Here is a 20956-nt window from a genome sequence, read left to right as displayed (position 1 = left end):
TTGATCCTAACTACAATTTTCCTGGCTTATTGGTTCATTGCTTATAGAGGATAGTGCTGTTCCTTATATTTTACATCTATTTCCTCTTCCTCTTTTAACAGAAGCTGTTTCTTCTGGAGACTCCTCCTGACTCCCACTCACAGTCCACTTGGTTTTGGTGAACCTGATTCTATCCTGCCCACCTAGCCCCAGGGTAGTCTCATGGCTCTACACTGGCCTATCAGAGGATTGCCAGTCTTTAGCCAGATTAATGGGGTGGGGGTGGGGGTGGGGTCCGTGATGGTCATATGACCCAGTTTGGACCAATGAGAATCAGGCCCAAGAACTTGTTTATAATTTAGAAGAAGACAGATTCTTTTATCTTTACACTTGAATGATAAAAGCCTGTAGCTAATGGAGGTCATCCAGTGAAGACTTACTGAGTGATAACAACAAGGAGAAGAGCACACTGAAAAATAAAGCAGGACTTAAGACATTGTTTGAGTATCTGGAACCAGCCACACCTGAAGGTTGATCCCCACCCCCCACCCCCGCCTTTTTTTTTTAATTAAACATAAGGGTTCTGACCCATAAGTTACTGTTTCTTCTATGCCATGAACTTTTTATTTTCTTGAGGTAAATCCTTGAAAAAACAATTTTCCGGAAGACTGCATGGGTATCATACCTTCAGAATACTCCTGTGACCAAAAGTGTTCCAAATCTGGAAACTTGCTGGCTTTGTCCTTTCATGTGTCTCTTCCGGGAAAATAACACGTAAAACTAATACAGCATTTTGTGTGATCACAGTTCGGTGTTCGTGCATTATAGGTGTAGGAAATGAAGCATTTTTAGGTAAGAAAGTGGGTTTTACAGTGAAATTTCAATTCAAATTCCAACTACTCTATTTACTGTGTGATCAAATTTCTTAACCATTCTGAACCTTTCTTCATCCAGAAAATAGAAATATTATTATCTCCCTCATGAGCCTGTTGTATTAATAAGATTATGCCTGTAGCTGGAATGGTAAATAAGAGATGTGCTGGACTCAAAATCATTGGTCGACTGGACAAATTTCTCTCTGCAAACAGTAGGCTGTAAACCAAAGAAAGGCTGTAGTCAGTCTGAGATTTGGGCAAATTAGCAAATGAAGGATAAACTGTGGTGGAGAGGAAAGTTGCTTGTCAAGTTGGGCCATCCTGATAACCCTGAAGAAACGTAATGACACCTTAAGGAAGGACTGCAGGAAAGCAAAAGATGTCCAGGCGGTATATAGTATAAAATCTGCCCAGTATATTTTATTGGAGATTTGGGTAGGGAGAAAGATTTAAAAAAAATTTTTTTTAACATTTGTTCATTTTTTGAGAGACAGAGCGTGAGTGGGGTAGGGACAGAGAGAGAGGGAGACACAGAATCTGAAGCAGGATCCAGGCTCTGAGCTGTCAGCACAGCGTCTGAGCTTGAACTCACAGATTTGAGATAATGACCTGAGCCGAAGTCAGACGCTTAACTGACGGAGCCACCCAGGTGCCCCTAGGGAGAAAGATTTTAAAAGATGGTTCTAAATTTTAAATTAAGCACCTCATTGGATAGGAATCTATTAATTAAGAGGTGAAAACAAGAGCAAAAGTTTTTAAGAGGAAGATGAATTCAGTATGAACATGCTGTATTTTGATTTTGAATTGTATGTGGATCATTCTGGGGAGGTGTTTGGCAAGCAGTTGAGATTAGCCTGTAACATCATTTTATTTTCATCCCAGCAACTATGCTACATGCATGGCAGTTCAGGAGAGAGAACAAAGTTGAAATGTATAGTTTTAATGCTGTGCTAATGCAGTTTTGTCTACAATGATGTTTCTAGATACAGCTGTTGACCCACATGTTGGCAACTCCTATTTCCCCCCTGTCCTATTTTAAAGTAGTGCACATGAAAACTGATATAAAACATTTAGCCCTATATACATCTTAATTCTCATTATTCTTATATGTGATTTAGCCAGGTGCTTTCATTAAACACACACACACACACACACACACACACACACACACACACACACACATAAAATCACGTATGTAAATTCCCTAGATCAGGTCCTAGCATATAAGAAGCACTAGGTAATTGCAAGTTTCCTTCCTTTTCCCTTTCCTTGTGGCTCTTCAATACAGAATACTATCACCACAGGCAAGAACACTTATTTTATTACATGTTTTAACTCCAAATCCTTATACAAATACCTCATCAAAGTTTGAAAAGTCACACTAGCATTCATGTAACTAGATAACTAGCATTTATCTTTTAAAAGTTGTAGTACCAAGATGTTATACTTCTAAGATGGCAACAGGCATGTTGAATTTTTAGTGCTGAGTTATTAAATAATATATTAAATGTGGGTGTATACTGTACAGAATGTATGGAGAACTTTTTGTGTGTGTACAGTAAGACTAAAGTGCAGCCCAGCTATACAGTATGCACCCCTTTAGGGAAAATCATTCTCTGCAGTTATTCTAAGGCTCATCTATGGGGATTTTATTTTAATACTGTATTATACACAAACTGAGGGTCTAAAATGCATACTTCCTAATTCCCATGTGGCTGGAGACTTAGGCAAAAGGAAGAATTGGTTTGCCTATCACAGTGTGGTTTATATGTATGATTAAAAGATCCTTTCAGACAGAAAAAGAATGTCTTTTCAGGTAAAAAAAAAAAAAAAATTAGGCCCAAAGTAAAAGTTGTGCTTATTAGTCTTTAGTTTGTGCCTGCACGTGGCAAACTGCTTTTTTCTCCTTAAAAAATTCTTAAATTTATAAAGTGTTTTCCATTTCACAAAGTACATTTATTTATATTGTTTACTTTTTTTGTGTATTTATTTATTTATTTATTTATTGAGCACAAGTGGGGGGAGGCAGTTAGAGGAAGAGAGAGAGAATCCCAAGCAGGCTCCACACTGTCCAAACAGAGCCTAATGCAGGGCTCAAACTCACAAATCATGAGATCGTGACCCGAGCCGAAGTCGAACGCTTAACGGACTGAGCCACCAGGCACCCCTGTATTGTTTACTTGTCCTTAGAGTAACAGAGACCCAGAACGGTTCTGTGTTACTGTTTCCAAAGTTACACAGCTTGTAAATGGCATAAGAAGAACCTGAAACTAGCTGTTCTCTTGCTCAGCTGTGCTGTTTTATTTGCCACGCTACCACCTCTAAGAGGAAACTAGGTTTCAACTCCCATGAATGAATATGTGTTTAGTTCAGACCGTGCCATTTAATTAAAGGGGCATCTCTGAAACAAACTGCAACCATCCTCCAGAAGCTACAATAGCAGCTGGAATGCTTCCTGAGCTTATTCCTCTATGGATTACAATTATTTGTTTCCTTGTTTCTTCTACCATAAACTCCTTGAAAGCAAGGACCATGCTTTTCATCCCTATAGCCCAGGATCCAGCACAGGGCCTGTTACAGAGGTGCTCAATAAATAATTATTCAATATATATTTGTTGAGAAAGAATGAATACAAAAATGAGCAAGTGGATGTGAGAAAAATGGGAAACATGATGATAAAACAAAGTGGTGTCTGTAATCCTTAATCAGAAAGGTCAAAGCCTCATGTGTGTATCTGAGTATGAATCAGAGGCTGTTTCTACAACACCTCAGATGTTACAGGCCATATGGGATTCCACCCATGCTCAAATGGAAAGTAATCTGATGAGGCAAAGGGATGAAGGAGAGAGATCAGGCCAGGACATAATCAGTTGAGTCCTCAAGATCCAAATCTACTAAATCTTCCTCCAAAAAGCACAGTAATCTTCACATGATACCTTCAGTCAGCACTCATCTATGATAACACCCGAATGGCTTTACAGGAAGAGCTGCTTGGTACAAGTCTGTTTACACACAGATTTATGCAAGCTTCATTCCATATCTACTTGAATTCTCAATTACACTTTTAAAAATTACAATTGGAAACCCTATTTTTTATTTGAACAACTTTGTTTCACCATATTACTCCAAGAAATGTTGGCTTGTGGTCATTTCAAATACATTGAGCACAACAGCCCAATTAGTATTGGCCACAACAAAGCCTTCCATTTGCTATATATTATAGCTTACCCGAATTCAGAGTGACAGAGGGGGACCAAAATCCAAGGCCTCACTTATCCCAGGGAATATTTCACCTCAGCATACCACAAAATTTCAATAAATGGACTATGGAACCCAAAGGACTTTTTACTTTCCTCAGGTTTTTAGCCTTCTTTGACTTTGGGTTTTAATTCATACAGAAGCCTCCTCATCTGTTATTAAGAGATAATTATGAAGCACCCAATACCACCCAAAAGAGCCAATGACATTCTAGGTCCGGAAGGCATGACTTTCATACAAAACAGTGTGAATGCTGCCCCTTGGAGGTGTGCAATACAGCATTCCTGCTCACACTAATAAAGCAAACTATGAGAAAATGCCACTAACAATGGAAATATGGAGCATTCTAAATCATTAGGAAGTGCTGGTTATTCATATTTTCAAGGAGGAAGGAGGCTGTCTTACAGCATGAGGAAACAATGGTGCTTGGAGAAATGGGCCCTGCTGCTCAGGTGCACTTGGTTTCCCCACTGTCTGCTGTCTTAATGTTTGCTTTGCACTGCTCAGAGGCATTATCACCCTTCTCATTCAGTGCAACCAGTCATTTCTCCTACAAGTCAAACAGCATTTGTTGGGGCTGCAAAAAGCAAAGCCAGGAATGTTTGTCTAATTAATGAAGCTTTGATGAAATGGTATCACTGAGTTTACAGCAGGGAAAATAAGCAAATGCGATTAGCCTCTTTCTCCTTTGTATTTCTAACTGAGCTCACGGTAGTGTGGCCAAGGTTTTACAATAATCAGGAAGATTCTGTAAGAATCTAAATGTGACCATCTGGAAAAGTCAAGAATAAAACACCATATGGAGAAAAAAAGGAATGCCACTCCTGGAGTTCCAAATGGACACATCCTTTCATCTTTGGGGAAATCCTACTTACATGGTATTAATACCCCAGGACTCTACACTGGAAGAGGTTAGCGGGAGGCACCTTTTCTTAAGGGTCAGGTATTAGAAGACTTTACAGGCTCCATTGTGACAGAAATTAATTTTAGAAAGCCCTACTCTTTCCTTACAAAGAGAAGCAACCAGGCAATTAATCTGCCTTTAGTCATCACTGGGGACTCTGGCGTATGTATTATGTAATATTTTCCTTGGAGGGTAACAAAGCCACTCACAATTAGATGTGTAAATAACCTGGAAATGACCTGCTAAGTAGGTGTTCGATACACTTAAGGGGCCAACAGGACTCACAACAAAACATGGCCAGGTAAAAGAAGCCTCAAAGAACCCAGGAGTAGCCTTTGTACTTTGTAGATATGGATAAATCACCTCACACGCCCACTTAGCAAGTTCAGAGCCACTTCAAAACACTCCTGCGTAGTGAGCTGCTCCATTCTTTCCTCTTCAGGCTGTGTTCATACTCATCCCATTGAAAAGTCCAGGAAACAACACTCCTGGGTATTCACCTGGCCAAAGGCAAAGAAGCGGAAATTCCACATGTGGCCATTCTGTTTGCCAACTGGCCCACATATACAGCAGAAATGGTTATTGTCTCTGTAATAAAATCACTGACTAAATTTTGTAGAGCTTTAAATCAGCCTCATAAGAATCACCAGGCAACTCCCCCAGGAAAGATAGGGGGGATGGTGAGGTACAGAGCTCCAGGGACACAGAAAAGGACCAGTGTGTTCTCTTGCAAAGGACTGGTGCCAGAAATGCTATAAATCTTGCGCTAACCATGAAATCCAATCATAATGCAAAATCCAAAAACCCATGGAACCCTGCCACTTGTAGCAATCAGTTCTTCTGCTCCGAAATGGAGTTCCTTCTGAAAGCGCTGCAAATCACCGCCAAGGTGATGGACCAAAAAACCCAAGAGGAACAAGCCCACAAAAAGTGGAATGTATTGCTTACAATAGTTTAGCTTTCACGTGGTGACAGCCATAAGAGGACTGTTAATCTGCATCTTTCAGGCAACTTCTATCTCTGAAAAGTTCATGCTGGCTAAGTAACCCACTGACTGGACTATGACCACCTCAAGGATAGAGAGGGTCAGATCCAGGTTTTGTGCCACCTGAAACTTATTCAGTTCGGAAAACCTGCTCAAGAAAAAGAATACAAAATTTCAGGGTACCTGGGTGGCTCAGTTGGGTAAGCGGCCAACTCTTACTGTTTCAGCTCAAGTCATGATCTCACGGTTTGTGAGTTTGAGCCCCATGTCAGGCTCTGTGTTGACAGTGCAGAGCCTGCTTGGGAATCTCGTTCTCCCTCTCTGACTCTCCCCATTCATGCGCGCGCTCTCTCTCTCTCCTCAAAATAAATAAACTTTAAAAAATTGTTTTTAAAGTAGGGGGGCCTGGGTGACTCAGCCGGTTAAGTATCCAACTTCAGCTCAGGTCATGATCTCACGGTCTGTGAGTTCAAGCCCTGTGTCAGGCTCTGTACTGACAGCTCAGAGCCTAGAGCCTGCTTCAGATTCTGTGTGTGTGTCTCTCTCTCTCTCTCTGCCACTACTCCCCTCATGCTCTGTCTCTGTTTCTGAAAAATGAATAAACCTTAACAAAATAATTTTTAAAATATAAAAATATTAAAGATAAGAAAAAAGAATACAAAATTTCACATTTGAAATTGTAAGCACCTCTCAGGGGCTTTAGCAAGTCAGAGGCCTTTAACATAGTAGTTCCCAAACTTTGTTGTACATTAGAACCTCTTGGGAAGCTTTAAAATCCTGATGCCCAGTTTGTATCCCACATCAATTAAATCAGAATATCTGGGGATGAGAGCCAGTTATCAGTATGTTTTAAAGATCTTAGGTGATTCCTATGTGCATCAAACTTTGGGAACCACTGCTTAAAGGCTAAGCTTTATTGGCTTCAGGTATTTCTGTCTCTGGATAGGGGGTATAGTTTTCATTCATTTAGGTAACTAACATTTGTGAAACAATTGCCATATTCCAAGCACTGTATCTCCAGCACTTGGCACTGTGTCTGACGTGTATCTGGGAATATCTACTTGCTGAATATATAAATGAACACTAGTTAGGTAGTTTCTCCTGTTTTACATTGGAGACTGGTTATAAACTAGATTTGGAATTCTCCAATTTCGTTTCCTTTAAATGTGTCAGCTTTCAAAGACACTCTGGGTTTACTCCAAGACAAAGATGCTTCATGGCATATGTATTAGGTGGTCCCTATATCCACCTCCCAAAATGCAGTGCAAGCAGCTGAACTTGAGTTTGGAACTGGTTCTCTGTCTAGTAACAAAAGTACATCACTTCAGGGGAAGTGACATGGACCTTGACTTTCAGAAGCTGATGGAATGAATACCTATTAACTAGCTCCCATTTTCTTCCTATTTTGAATTGTCATCTTCTTAGTCCCACAAACCAAACAGAGCTTAACACATGTCAAGTTCAACAAATCGTAACATACTGCAGCATGAATGAATAACTGAGAAGTGTTCATCTACAATTCAGTTTCTCTCTTACTGGCTAAATAAACTTAAACAAAGCACTTACTGAGCACCTATTGGAAGTTCACTTCAGATTGAAGACATGACAAGAGACCTGTGTTCTATTAATGTCCCAATGCTCCCATGGAGAACCAAATTCTCTGCCACTGAAATAACTCCAAGGCTTAACAGCAACATTATAGAAATCAGCACTGGTATACAGGGTGAGAGAACTGGTTAGAGTGATGAAGGGAGCTAAAAAAGAATTGAGCTCAAACTCCAGAGCCAGAAAAAAATAGATGTTAACCAAAGAGTATTTTTCAAACTCCAGGATATGGCAAATAAGCCCCTCTGGAACAGAAGTAGACCAATTCGTCTGATGACAATCACATGAGCTACAAATCCCCTTTTCTGCTCCTTCTGCACTTACTTCCAGCAGCAGATGCTCACAGCTTTATAGGACAACTCTCCATGTATATGTTGGGTCCACTACCAAATGTTTCTCCTCTGTTTGGAATTATTTATGCAAAGCTGTGCCCCACTTCCCATGCCTATCTCCTCCCCCGTCCAAATGCTTTCTTCTGGACCTTTACATCCAGAGTTGCAAAAGAGAACAAACATGTTGGTTCCCACTGGCAACACACTCTTGAATCTCTTTCTCATCCCTTCTCCAGATGAGAGGCTTTGGAGGAACAATTTTTTTTTTCTTTTTCAATTAATTTCCATTTCTTTCAGGTCTGAGTAAACTCTGGGCACAGAGCAACCAGGATGATATGATTATGGAAACTATTAATTTCTCCATCAAAGGAGAGTCAACTCTTGGTTACGGAGCAATCGGCACGTTCCTCCAAAGGGCTTCTGCAGCATGATCCTCCTGGTTTCCCTTAGGGGCCATGAGAGTTCAGGGTACAACCTGTGACCACATCCTCAAATATAAAATAATCCTTGAAAATGCTTCGTGAATTGTTATGAAAAATTGTGTTTTCATACAGTTGTTCTAAAGAAATAGCAACCCACATTAAGACATACTGGAAGGGATTATGCTGAGTGAAGTCAGTCAGTCAGAGAAGGACAGATATATGTTTTCACTCATATGTGGATCTTGAGAAACTTAACAGAAGACCATGGGGGAAGGGAAAGGGACAGAGTTACAAACAGAAAGGGAGGGAGGCAAACCACAAGAGACTCTTAAAATACAGAGAACAAACGGGGTGGATGGGGAGGGTTGAGGAGAAGGAAAGTGGGTGATGCGCATTGAGGAGAGCACTTGTTGGGATGAGCACTAGGTGGTGTATGTAAGCCAATTTGACAATAAATTATATTAAAAAACATATATCCAAACAGAATGAATGTAGAAAATTCTAAGATTTTCAGATTACTCAAGGCTCATCTGAAAATGTGCAATCTGGGTCTTTGAAGACCACTCATATATCACTTGCAGTGGGCAACAAGCAGAAGGCTGATCTGGACCAAGAAGTCTCCAAATCACTTTAAATATTGAATACTAAAATCATAAAAAACGAAGTAACTTCTAGAACTGATTTGGAACAAACGGGACATTACCTGGTTCGTGCAAACCTAAAAATAACATTTAAAAAAATTAGGGAATTCAATTTAGGGACCTTGTCCAGAGTCCAAAATATCAGATTTTTTTTCTCCCAACGATAACAGAGTACAGACTTCTCTGTGATGGAAGAATTAAAGGATTTCGGTTTCTCCAAGAAGTACTTAGTGTTGGCCAAATGAATGCTTCCTCTAGGGTACAGGAAGGAAAAGTCCAACGCCAGTTGCACTTTCAAGAAAGCATACTCATGGATTTACAAATGCCACCAGCCTTCCAAATATAGTCCCAAAGGAAGAGTGAATTTCCAGAGATGCCGAATTCCTCAAATGGCATGGGGTCAATAGACACCACTCAAAACTATGTGATCATACATTGACTAAGTGACTTATAATAATGCCATCCATGTACATGCATTTTCTTGAATTGTGGACTATAATAAATACATAATCCCCATGCACCCACCCACCATGATTTCAATGTATACTCCTTCCTAGAAGCAAGCCCACACTTCAGGAAATCAAACTCTCCAGGAGAATATAAAAATTCTCTTCATCCTCTCTTCCCACGATCCCATTGTTGTAATCTGCATGCACAATAGGACTGATTGAGCAGGAAACTCAGTTGTATAAAGGGAGTGTTCCCAAAACATTTCAATTTCTCATGTAATCACGTAAGCCCTGAACAGTAAGGGGGAAAGCCCATAAAAGTCATTATAAACAGATCCCATGATGTCAAAGGAAAACCAGCTGGAGAAAGAGTTTAATAAGCAGCCCTTTTTTATTACAATAGGCTTGACTTCATTATTTATTATTTCCAGCACTAAAACACAAAGCCATGTGCTACACCGTTGACCAGGATGAAAAGGATATGTGGACTTTCCTGAGTACTTTAATATCCTCTTATTGACAATAGATAGAAGATCTAAACAAGGACCAAGAACAGGAAATGATTTTAGTGATTTCATTACAGTAATAGGGAAAAACATTTCCAATGGGCAGGGTTTGGCAGATGGTCTGGTTAGGACTTCAACTTCTCAACAGCCTGCAGGTAAACAAGCCCAATATTGATACAAGCTCAATATGTAATGAACGAGGTGTGCTAGTGAACAGAAAAGTTTTTATAAATATATACCGTACCCTTAGCAGTAGAACACAGGAAACTGGTATTTCCAAGGTAAATTTAAAATCATTTCACAAAGATAGGTATTCAGAGGCAGCAAAAGGTATATATAGCAGGCGGCAGCCAAAGAGCTCTCCATGTTCTAGTACAAATCGTATCTGCAGTGAAGTATCAAGTATGGTATGCCTTCACTTAATTTATCTCTAGTGAAAAATAAATGTAGTTGTAGAATTTTCAGATGCTTGAGACTTTCTGAATCTTACTCATGAAACCCTAAAAAGCTTGGTAATATCGTAATATATTTTGAAATCATGAAGTGTGATACCTCCAGTTTTGTTCCTTTACCTCAAAATTGCTTTGGCTATTTGGAGTCTTTTATAGTTCCATTTGAATTTGAGGGATTTTTTTTTTTCTATCTCTGTAAAATATGCCATTAGGATTTTGATAGGGATTGCACTGAATCTATAGATTACTTGGGAAGTATGAGTATTTTTAGTAATATTAATTCTTCCAATTCATGGTCATGGGATGTCTTTCCACTTATTTGTGTCTGCCTAATTTTTTTGGTCAGAGTTTTATAGTTTTCAATGTTTAAGTCTTTCATCTCCTTGAGTAAGCTTATTCCTAAGTGTTTTTTTTGATGCTATTACAAATAGGATTGTTTTAAAACACATATACCAATGAAACCAAATAGAGAACCCAGAAATAAACCCACACATACACAGTCAACTGGTCTTCAACAATGATGCCAAGAATACACCATGCGAAAAGGATAGTCTCTTCAACAAGCGGTGTTGGGAAAACTGGATACCCACAAAAAGGAGAGAAATTGAACCTTTATCTTATACCATACATAAAAATTAACTCAAAATGGATAAAGACATAAATGTAAGACCCCAAATGGTAAAACTCAAGAAGAAAAGAGGGGAGAAGCTTCTTGACATCAGCCATCATTTTTTAAAAAGACACCAAGAGCACAGGCAACAGAAGCAAAACTAGGTAAGCAGGACTACAGCAAACTACAAGCTTCTGCACAACAAAGGAAACAAAAAAAATGAGAAGGCAACCTCTGGAACAGGAGAAAATACTACCAAACCTTGTATCTGATAAAGAGTTAATATCCAAATATATAGGGAACTCCTTCAACTCAACAGCAAAAAACCCAAATAACCTGAGTAAAAAATTCGACAAGGGGGCACCTGGGTGGCTTGGTCGGTTAAGCGTCCGACTTCGGCTCAGGTCATGATCTTACGGTCCGTGAGTTCGAGCCCCGCGTCAGGCTCTGTGCTGACAGCTCAGAGCCTGGAGCCTGTTTCAGATTCTGTGTCTCCCTCTCTCTCTGCTCCTCCCCTGTTCATGCTCTGTCTCTCTCTGTCTCAAAAATAAATAAACGTTAAAAAAAAAAAAAAAAGAGAGAAAAAACAAAAATTCGACAAGGAACAGACATTTCTCCAAAGATATACAAATGGCCAACAGGTGTATGAAAAGGTCATTGTCACTATTCATTAGAGAAATCCAAGCCAAAATCAAAATGAGATATTACCTTACACCAGTTATAGGATGGCTATTACTAAAACAAACAAATAAACAAAGATAACAAGTATTGGTGAAGATGTGTAGAAAAGGGAACACTTGTATAGTGTTACTGTGAATGTAATCTGGTGTAGCCACTATGGAAATATTATGGAGGTTCCTCAACAAAATAAAAAATAAAACTACCATTGATCCAGCAATCTGACTTCTGAGTATATATCCAAAAGAATTGAAATCAGGATCTCAAAGAGATATTTGCACTCCCATGTTCACAAAGCCAAGGCACAGGTCAAACCTAAATGTCCACTGACAAACAAAAAGATAAAAAAAATGAGGTATATGCATACAAAGGAATATTATTAAGCCTTAGAAAAAGAATGGTACATGTACTCTGCTTACACCAGCTCCATTAACATTCTGTTGGCCAAAGCAAAATGACTTGGCCAAGTTCAAAGTCAAGGAACAGGGAAGAATCTACTATCCACTAAGAAGGCATGGCATGAGAATGGGTACACAGAGGTGAAGAATTGAGATCAAATCTGCTGCAGGTTGCATGACTTCTATCTGTCCCTCTGTGCAGAGCAGCTTCTTCCTCTGTACCCCTCACACGTGACTCTCTAGAATGAAAGCTCTATTTGGCAAGACTTTTGTCTCTGTCCACTACAGTATTTCCAGTGCTTTGTTCATTGCTATCTTCCTAATGTTTAGAACAATGCCTGGTACACAGTAGATAATACATGACTGGCTACCTTCAGTGTGCTCATCCTTGCAAACTGTATGTTCTTTTTTTTTTTTTTTGAAGTTTATTTATTCTGAGAGAGACAGCAGGAGGAACAGAGAAAAAGGGAGAGAGATAGAACACCAAGCAGGCTACACGTCAGCGCAGAGCCTGATGCGAGGTTCAAAGTCACAAACCGTAAGATCATGACCTGAGCCAAAACGAAGAGTCGGGCCACTTAACCAACTGAGCCACCCAGGTGCCCCATAAGCTACATGATCTTTACAGTCTAGTACTCCTGAACCAACGAGATTTGCCCAGTTTGGATCAGGAATCCATCCCTTGTTTAGCCATATACTGTAACCAGAGAAAGAATGCAGGTAGTTTTAGGGACAATTCTCAGAGAGGGGGACACAGATAAGCTGGTATCCCAGGTATCCGTTTTGTGTCCTTAGGCAAATTTTGTATCACATTCATTTTAATTTCAACTTCAACTGACTGCATTAGATGTGCACACTTAGCCTATAGTAGCCAATCCACAGGCTAGTCAGTGACCCACACTGCCTGAAGTACAGATCCTCTCTTCCAAGTCTGGTTTCAGTGTGGCATGACCCTTCCCCAGATTTTTGTTCCTTGCCAGGGCCCTGTGACATGGAAAACTAGAGTAAAATGAGAATGGTATAGTCCATGATGCCACTAAATTATTTAAGTCTTGGAGGCATGGACCTCCAGGAAATATACAACTGTTAAAAAAGAGCAGTCACATGGGTATGATAATCATGGTATAAAAAGTAGCCTAATATTCCAAACTCTGGCTTTGAGAACTAACTAGCAACCTATGGAGGCTCTTTAGCCTTTATATTACAAATGTTCCCTAAGTTTCACAAAACTGGATTTAAGCAAATCTGACTTTATGTATATTAACTTAAGGTACATCATAACATTTTAGCAATGGAAACTTTGCATTCTATACAGAGATACAGAATAGTCAAGCTGATGAGCAAATACCATGAGGTGAGTGAAAAGCTTAGAAGCATCCACCACAAGGTGTCTTCCTACTTCCAGTCTTACCTAGTTTCCTTTGGTTGCTGCTTTAGATCTGGCCTGGCACTTTATTGGTCCAGACTATTGTAGGCTTGACTAGCCCAATGAATTAGCACTGGATACTAATCTCTAACAATCTCTCCATCTCTAAAATTCTATGGGTCTGTCTCTCTCCTGTAGTCACCTCTACCTACAAAATACACCACTGAAGATCACCAATAAGAACTCGTTAGTAAACACACCCCACTATGGTGGTAAAACATATGTGACATCAGTTCCTATCTGGTTAGTAGTCACTAACTGCATGACAAAAGTTGCCTTGCTGAGTCAGCTAAAACAATGAAGATAATAATTTTTACATAATTGGTTACATAATGATGATAATGCAAGTATTTGTGTTGGTTTCAACTGTGTTGAATTCAAAAGTATTTAATGCTAATACAATATTTCGAGTATTATTTAGACAAAAAGGAGCAAGCACCATTCATAATTAAATTCAGGCTTAAAACTGTGTGTATGATTGAGTTGCTTTTGCGAAAACTAATAAAGGGAATCCTCACTAAAGTGGAATAGGAGGCTAGGAGGAGGAGCCCCACCATTGTGCATCAATTACAGACCCCAATAGAAGAATCAACAGGAAAGAACGCTCAATTACAGGTCCCAACGGGAAAAAATGCACATAGAATCTTCTACAAGAAATCAACTACAAGTCAGCCAATGAGAAACTATCACCACCTGAATTTTACTTTTCTCCAGTGGACTTTCATTCAAAACCCCTCCCAACTTCCTCCTCCTCCATAAAACAGCCTTCTCTTCCTCTCCTCTGTTTGTTGGACTTGCCTATGACTTCACTATAGCTTGCATGTCCCAAACTTCAAGTCTCTGCTATTCCCAAATAAACCCTTTCTTCCTGGTAAAATGACTGTTTTAGTTTTTAAGTTAATACTTAAAAAATTAATAGAAAATCCTCAACTATATACAGAAATAGAATAGTATAATCATCATCCAGCTTCAGCAATTCCAAATCATGGTCAATCTTGTTTCATCTACTCTTATAACCCATTTCATTCCCCTAGCCCCAGACTATTTTGTAGCAGATCCAAGACATCATATCATTTCACTATAAATATGACTTTTAATAACAGTTCTTAAATTAGATCTCATACCAGCAATAAAAAGAAAACTATTAGTCTGATCTAACACATGATGTGTTGTTACCTATTTCTTTCTTAAAACTTCTATCACGAGCAGAAAGAATGGAGTTGTAAAGTGGCAAAAGAATATAAGCTCAAGTACAATACACAGTTCACTCCTAAATTAATATGGACCTATGTCTTAAAAAAAAAAAGCTGATTTCAAATACTAATTAAAATGGGCAAATTAATCTATAACCTCAATATTCCTTTTCTTCAATTTATTCAAATAACTCAGACACAGTACCACTACAGCCCAGTCCTAAAGAATAGAAAATGTGTTCAACATTTAATGCATTTAAGATTTTCTGAATCCCAAACAGAGGTTGTTTTCTAATGTCTTAATATGTTTGTTTCTGCACATGCCTCACAACCAAATGTATGTATGCTTACAGGTGACTTTTAAACTTTTTTACACTTACTTCCAGTTATTCGGGGTAACTAATTCAAAGCCAAAGCAATGAGAAATGTTAAAGACAGAGTGGAAAAAGTCTTTGATCTAGAAAGTTGGATCAGCTGAGAAAACAATTTAGCTACACTCCATTAACTGTAGAAGATAAAATATCTTTAAAAGGGGGGAGGGTTAGAAGGGGAAGATATCTTATGTGTTCTGTCTTTAAGTGGTTTAGTACTTCAAAAATCAAACTCAAATTTAATTAGAAATAGAATAATACATCTAACATGCTAACTCAAGTTCATTTTGTACTTTCTCCCCTCCTCTGCAATAAAGTATAGGGAAAAGTTTCAATTTGATTTATACATATAATTCCAAATTTCAGTTAGGCTCCTAGAGGAAGCACCATTTCAAAACATCACTGTAATTAATGCAAGTGCTAAATGTTGGAGGTGAATTCATCAGACTGCACAGCATTAAAAAAATTTTAACATTGTTTATGCTTTGTTTCTTTAAAAAACTACTATAATTTATAGATTTAGAAGTTTTCAAATACATCAAAATATGAAAATATACACTACCTCATAATGTTACAGTAGCAATTAGTAACAAGTAATAGGGCAGGTCCAAGGCAGAAATGGGAAACAGAAAATAACCTGGACACCCCTAGCCTTCCCAGGTATATCCTGTTTCTCCCTTGGTGTGAAACACTCTCTTACCCACTCTGCGTGGCACTCTTTCCCTCAGATACCCAGGGGCCTTGTGTTCCCCTTTTAAAATGTGCTCTTTCTAAAACAAATGTGAAATTCATATGCACTGGAGTAAAACATGACTAATAACTTGGAACTATTATTCTTGTGGGGTTATTTGTATCTTTAGCCTTAAACTTTAAGAAATAACCTGGAATTCCTAGCACTGCTAGCAGATGTCACTGCCAGATCCGTTGAGCTCACTCTTCAGGAACTGTTCATTTTACCTCTTAGAAACTAACAAAAGGAAAAGAAATGAGTTCCAGCTAGCCTTGACCAGTTTGGACTCAACCACCAAGCCAACACCTGTGCAGATGGGTCATAAGCTAACAGTTACCTCTGCCTCATTATAACATTAAGATCTTTGCTCAAAAAGGGTCCCAAGCTTCATAACATAACACACAATGTACATATAGGCATATCTTCTAAGTACACACGTGTGACCTTATACCCACCTCTATTTGCGATGATAAAGGTCCCCTTATGAATATTCATCCTAAACCTTAAATAAAAAGAACCCGCTCACCCCTTCTTGGGGATCACAGCTTTGGAAATTATTCTGTGATCTCTTTATCTGCTGCAAATAAAGATTACTTTGTGAGACAGCTCCACCTGGTGTAGTCTCTACCCATAACTTACCAAGGAGCAAATTCACATTAGTTTGCAGGAGTGATTTCATCAGTGCCTTTGAGATCTCATGTTAAATATGGTGACGTTCAGCCTAGCATAAGGTCAGCATGGAAGACATGAGAACATACAGAGTAAAGCTACCAGTTACAGTTTCAATAGTAAGATTTTAATTTTATAGTTCAATTCTTTCCAACAGGGACACTTTCAATAATAAAACGAGCACCAAACTGGAAAGGGTGTAACTCTTCTCAATAACGCTACATCCTGTGTTTTATCAGTAAAAGTCACTTAAGGAAAAAATACAAAATGTGAGACAAGGCCAATGCTTTAGAGCCAAGAAGATTCTGCAATAAATTGGGAACGGGCTATACCAGAAGAGAGGTTTAAAGAGCTGGCTTTGCAGAGGAGGCTGGGAAGATGGCAGAGTAAGAGGATCCTAACCTCACTTCATCCCACAAATAACACTAGATTAGTAGTCACATTAGCGTAAATAACCCAGAAAAAAACCTGAAGATTGGTAAAAAGCTGGCTTTGTTATTCCTGATATTTTCTGAAAACTTATTAAAAATTCTATTTTCAGTAACTAAAATAACGCAAACTGAATGCTTCCCTAAGTGTACCTGGCTGATTCTCTGAATATATTTAATTCAGGAGCACTATAAAGAATGATAAAAGTATGTGAGGGAAATCATGTATAGCAGTCTGTATCCAATCAGAAGTTCTTAAGCTCCCTCTATCTTAATTTTAAAAATGTGAATTCACTCAAGCAAATCATTTTCTGAAATTCAACCACTGGAATTATGCTGAAAATAGAGAATTTTGCTAATGTACTTTCATCAAAATGTTACATTTTTATCTTCATACTTACAACTTTGAAGAAAAACTGAACTGTAACAAAGCTAAACTAAAAACTGCCTGTGAATTGTTACTGACAATCTGGCATGTAAGTGACACAATTAAGAGTCACAGAATGGCTAAGATGTGTTTTCATACTGTAGCAAACACCACAGACTATCAAAAAGCCTTTCACATCTCCCTTCTCTTCTTGCCTTTCTCTCTTGTACAGATCTTAGAAAAAAAAAAGTATGTACTTGATTTCAAATACATGCAGAATGGCCTTGCAACACAGTTCTGGCCATGGAGGGCTGTCCTTTAGTCTTATAACTCCCTTAACCACAAGACAATGAATACAAACCCAAAGGCCTACACAGCAGACCACGTGGAGAGGAAAAAGAATCAGGATCCCTGAGTCAAATAAATCAGGTCTAGACTGCCCACCTCTGGATTTCTTATTGCATTAGAAACATAAAAGCTATCAGATTAAGTTGTTACAATAGGGTTTTCTATAGTGCAGCTGAATGTACTTTAGTGGATACAAATACAAATTTCTCACATAAAAATCAAATTAAGAGGTATGAAGAAAATCTTCACCAACTCCTCAATCTAAAAAGAACCTCAGTGATAAGCTTGTATTTTTGTTTTCTTTACCTGAAGAGGGCAAATAAACACAAAACCATACATAAAAGGGAAGTGGGGATTTGATGGCAGAGGAAACTCCTGATTCCAATGCCAAATGAAAGTGAGATAAGACTGGAGCAGGGAGAAGAGCATGAGTGTAGCACCAGACAATAAGGGTCCAACAGGCTTTACCTAACATCTCCTATATGTCAATATCAACTGTCAGTGAAGAAAATAAAGTTCATTTATTGGGCAAAGGAAACTTAATTCAGTTATTAAGTCTGAACTTTCAAACTTGGGAAGCTTTCCTCCAGGTCATCAGCAAGAGTTTTATCAACTTCATGTAGAATTTTGAGAAAGTCTTCTATCTGTGAGTCAAACAAAAGAACCAAATAAATGGAAGTAGAAGAAAAGGTGGTTTACGATACTGATTGGTGACTATAAAAATGTTCTACCCGTGGTTTCTAAACAGTCCAAAGGAAAACAAATGTTGACAAATCCCCAGATGACAATAAAGACTATTACAGTCATTCTCAGTTCTCTGAAACATCAAAGAAGGGACGAGCTCATACCACTTTGTTTTATTCTTGAAATTCTTGAATGTTTATACTCCCAATGCTTCCCCTTTAGGGTCCACTACTGGAGTTTTATCCTCTTCCTTACTGACATGGCCTCTCCCTCCCACATTCCATACTACATTTTCCTAAAAAAATTCCTATTTTGAAATTGCCTCTAGGGGCGCCTGGGTGGCTCAGTCGGTTAAGCGGCCGACTTCGGCTCAGGTCATGATCTCGCAGTCCGTGGGTTTGAGCCCCACGTCGGGCTCTGTGCTGACAGCTCAGAGCCTGGAGCCTGTTTCAGATTCTGTGTCTCCCTCTCTCTGACCCTCCCCCATTCATGCTCTGTCTCTCTCTGTCTCAAAAATAAATAAACGTTAAAAAAAAAAAAAAAAAATTAAAAAAAAAGAAATTGCCTCTAATGGTAGCAAATGTGATATAATTTGAAGAATGATAAAAACCTACTGACCATTCTCACCTAAGAATCTCATCTTTAATATATATGCTTACTTCATAACACTGAGGGGTCCAATAAATTCAGGGCTGACTCCATTCTCTTAAAATTAGAATAGCTATTCAGGCTAGTCCCGTGAATTACCCAGCAGTCATTTATCTGACAAGGGCACTAAGTCATGTGAATTGCAGGCACGATCTTTTTTGACAATGGTCTCAGAGATCAAGCACTTACATAGAAACATTTAGTAATCCTCTAAAACTCAGCCACCTATACGCTTATTCATACTCACCACAGGACTATAAAAAGGAAGAAGGTTTTTAAATGCACAGGAACACTTCTGTTTGCTTAACTGGCCCTCCTTTACTCCCTGAGCCACAGTCTCCTAAAACAAACAAAAAAAGATTTGGTAAAAAAGGAAAACCTCTTTAAAATTTTTTTTAATGTTTCTTTTTGAGAGATGTGGGTGGGGGGGCAGGTAGGGCAGAGAGAGAGAGAGAGAGAGAGAGAGAGAGAGAGAGAGAGAGGGAGACACAGAATTCCAGGCTCTGAGCTGTCACGATGTAGAGCTTGAACTCACAAACTATGAGAGCGTGACCTGAACCGAAGTTGGAGGCTTAAACTGACTAAGCCACCCAAAGCCCCAGAAGAGGAAAATTTCTAAAGCTTTATCTGATTAATAAATATAAATCAGTATATATAATTCCGTACTGATCCTATGGGCATTTCAGATGTCCCAAACTGAACCCAGCATCATCCCCCCCTTATGTAAACCCAAACACTATTTCACTGTAATCCTATTTTAGGGAAGGAGACCACCACCCACCCACCCTGCTGCACAAAGCAGTAACCTGGGATACAGCCAAGATTTTTCCTCCTTCTTTATTGCTGACCCATCCTCCTAAGAGTTTAATTCTACTCTACCAAATCTCTCTCATCCCATCCTTCCTTCTTCATCCACACTTTCACTGTTTAGGCTCTCAATATTTTTCAGATTACTCTTAAAGGTTACCACCCATAACAGCCTGTTGGTCTGTAGGTCTCCAGTTCTAATCCTCTCTCTTGCTTTTGGGGTAATCTTTCTAAAAAACAGATCATATCACTTGATCCTTAAAACCGAACTCTCCAGTAGCTCCTCAGTTTCCTCAAGATTAAATCCATATTCCATGAAGTACAATACATAAGAATTTTCATGACATATCCTGGTTTATTCTCAGTCCACCTTCCTTCTACATTCCTGCCACTTAAAAAAAAATCCCTCTAAAAACAAAATCACATTGGGGCGCCTGGGTGGCTCAGTCGGTTAAGCGTCCGACTTCGGCTCAGGTCACAATCTCACAGTCTGTGAGTTCGAGCCCCGCGTCGGGCTCTGGGCTGATGGCTCAGAGCCTGGAGCCTGCTTCCGATTCTGTGTCTCCCTCTCTCTCTGCCCCTCCCCCATTCATGCTCTGTCTCTGTCTCAAAAATAAATAAAAACGTTAAAAAAAAAAATTTTTTAAAAATCACATAAAAGTGACAGTAAACAATGGGAAAAATACTTGCAATGAATATGCAAAAGACATATTATTGCCCAAGGAGTTTATGTAAATAATCAAAACAGATAAATCTATAAAGTAGGAAACACAAATAATACACAAATACATGGAAAGATGTTCACCTTCACTAAAAAAAAAAAAATGCAAGTCAAAATAAGGCATAATTTCTCACTCACTGAACTTTAATATAAAAATTGTAATACCCAATAGTAATAATCATGTAAACCCAGCATTTTCATATGAAAGCATTTGGTAGTATGTAGTCATTAAGCCTCAGTCATCTTCACTTTAAAAATGCTAAGCCCAGTAATCTGACTTCTGAAAATCTATGCCAAACTAATAACCCAAATCTGGAAAAGGAAGCAGGATAGTTGACACCCCGCACACCCCCCTCCAAAAAAAAAAATTACCAGAATAACAGAAACTTCTTTTAAGAAATATTCTTCTTAAAAAAATTCAATGAATATGAATATATTCTAAATGGTTATATTTATATTTTTTCTAAGAT

At 38.7% G+C, this 20956-nt stretch overlaps 2 protein-coding genes across 2 annotated transcripts in view; one reads left to right on the top strand and one right to left on the bottom strand.

Moving 5' to 3' along the window:
• The window catches only part of LOC125913211 (L-lactate dehydrogenase A chain), a 968541-nt gene that overhangs the window by 761869 nt on the left and 185716 nt on the right, over nt 1-20956 (top strand). The window lies entirely within an intron of this gene.
• The window catches only part of SAAL1 (serum amyloid A like 1), a 33191-nt gene continuing 22592 nt past the window's right edge, over nt 10358-20956 (bottom strand). The window contains exons 11-12 of the mRNA XM_049618174.1: nt 19206-19298; nt 10358-18270 (exon numbers count right to left, since the gene is read on the bottom strand). Of these exons, the coding sequence (XP_049474131.1) occupies nt 18178-18270; nt 19206-19298 (186 nt within the window). The 3' untranslated portion in view covers nt 10358-18177. The remainder of the gene's footprint in view (nt 18271-19205; nt 19299-20956) is intronic.

The sequence above is a fragment of the Panthera uncia genome, chromosome D1 (genome assembly GCF_023721935.1).
Source record: "Panthera uncia isolate 11264 chromosome D1, Puncia_PCG_1.0, whole genome shotgun sequence".
NCBI lineage: Eukaryota > Metazoa > Chordata > Mammalia > Carnivora > Felidae > Panthera > Panthera uncia.
This window is presented reverse-complemented; position numbering and strand designations above follow the sequence as displayed.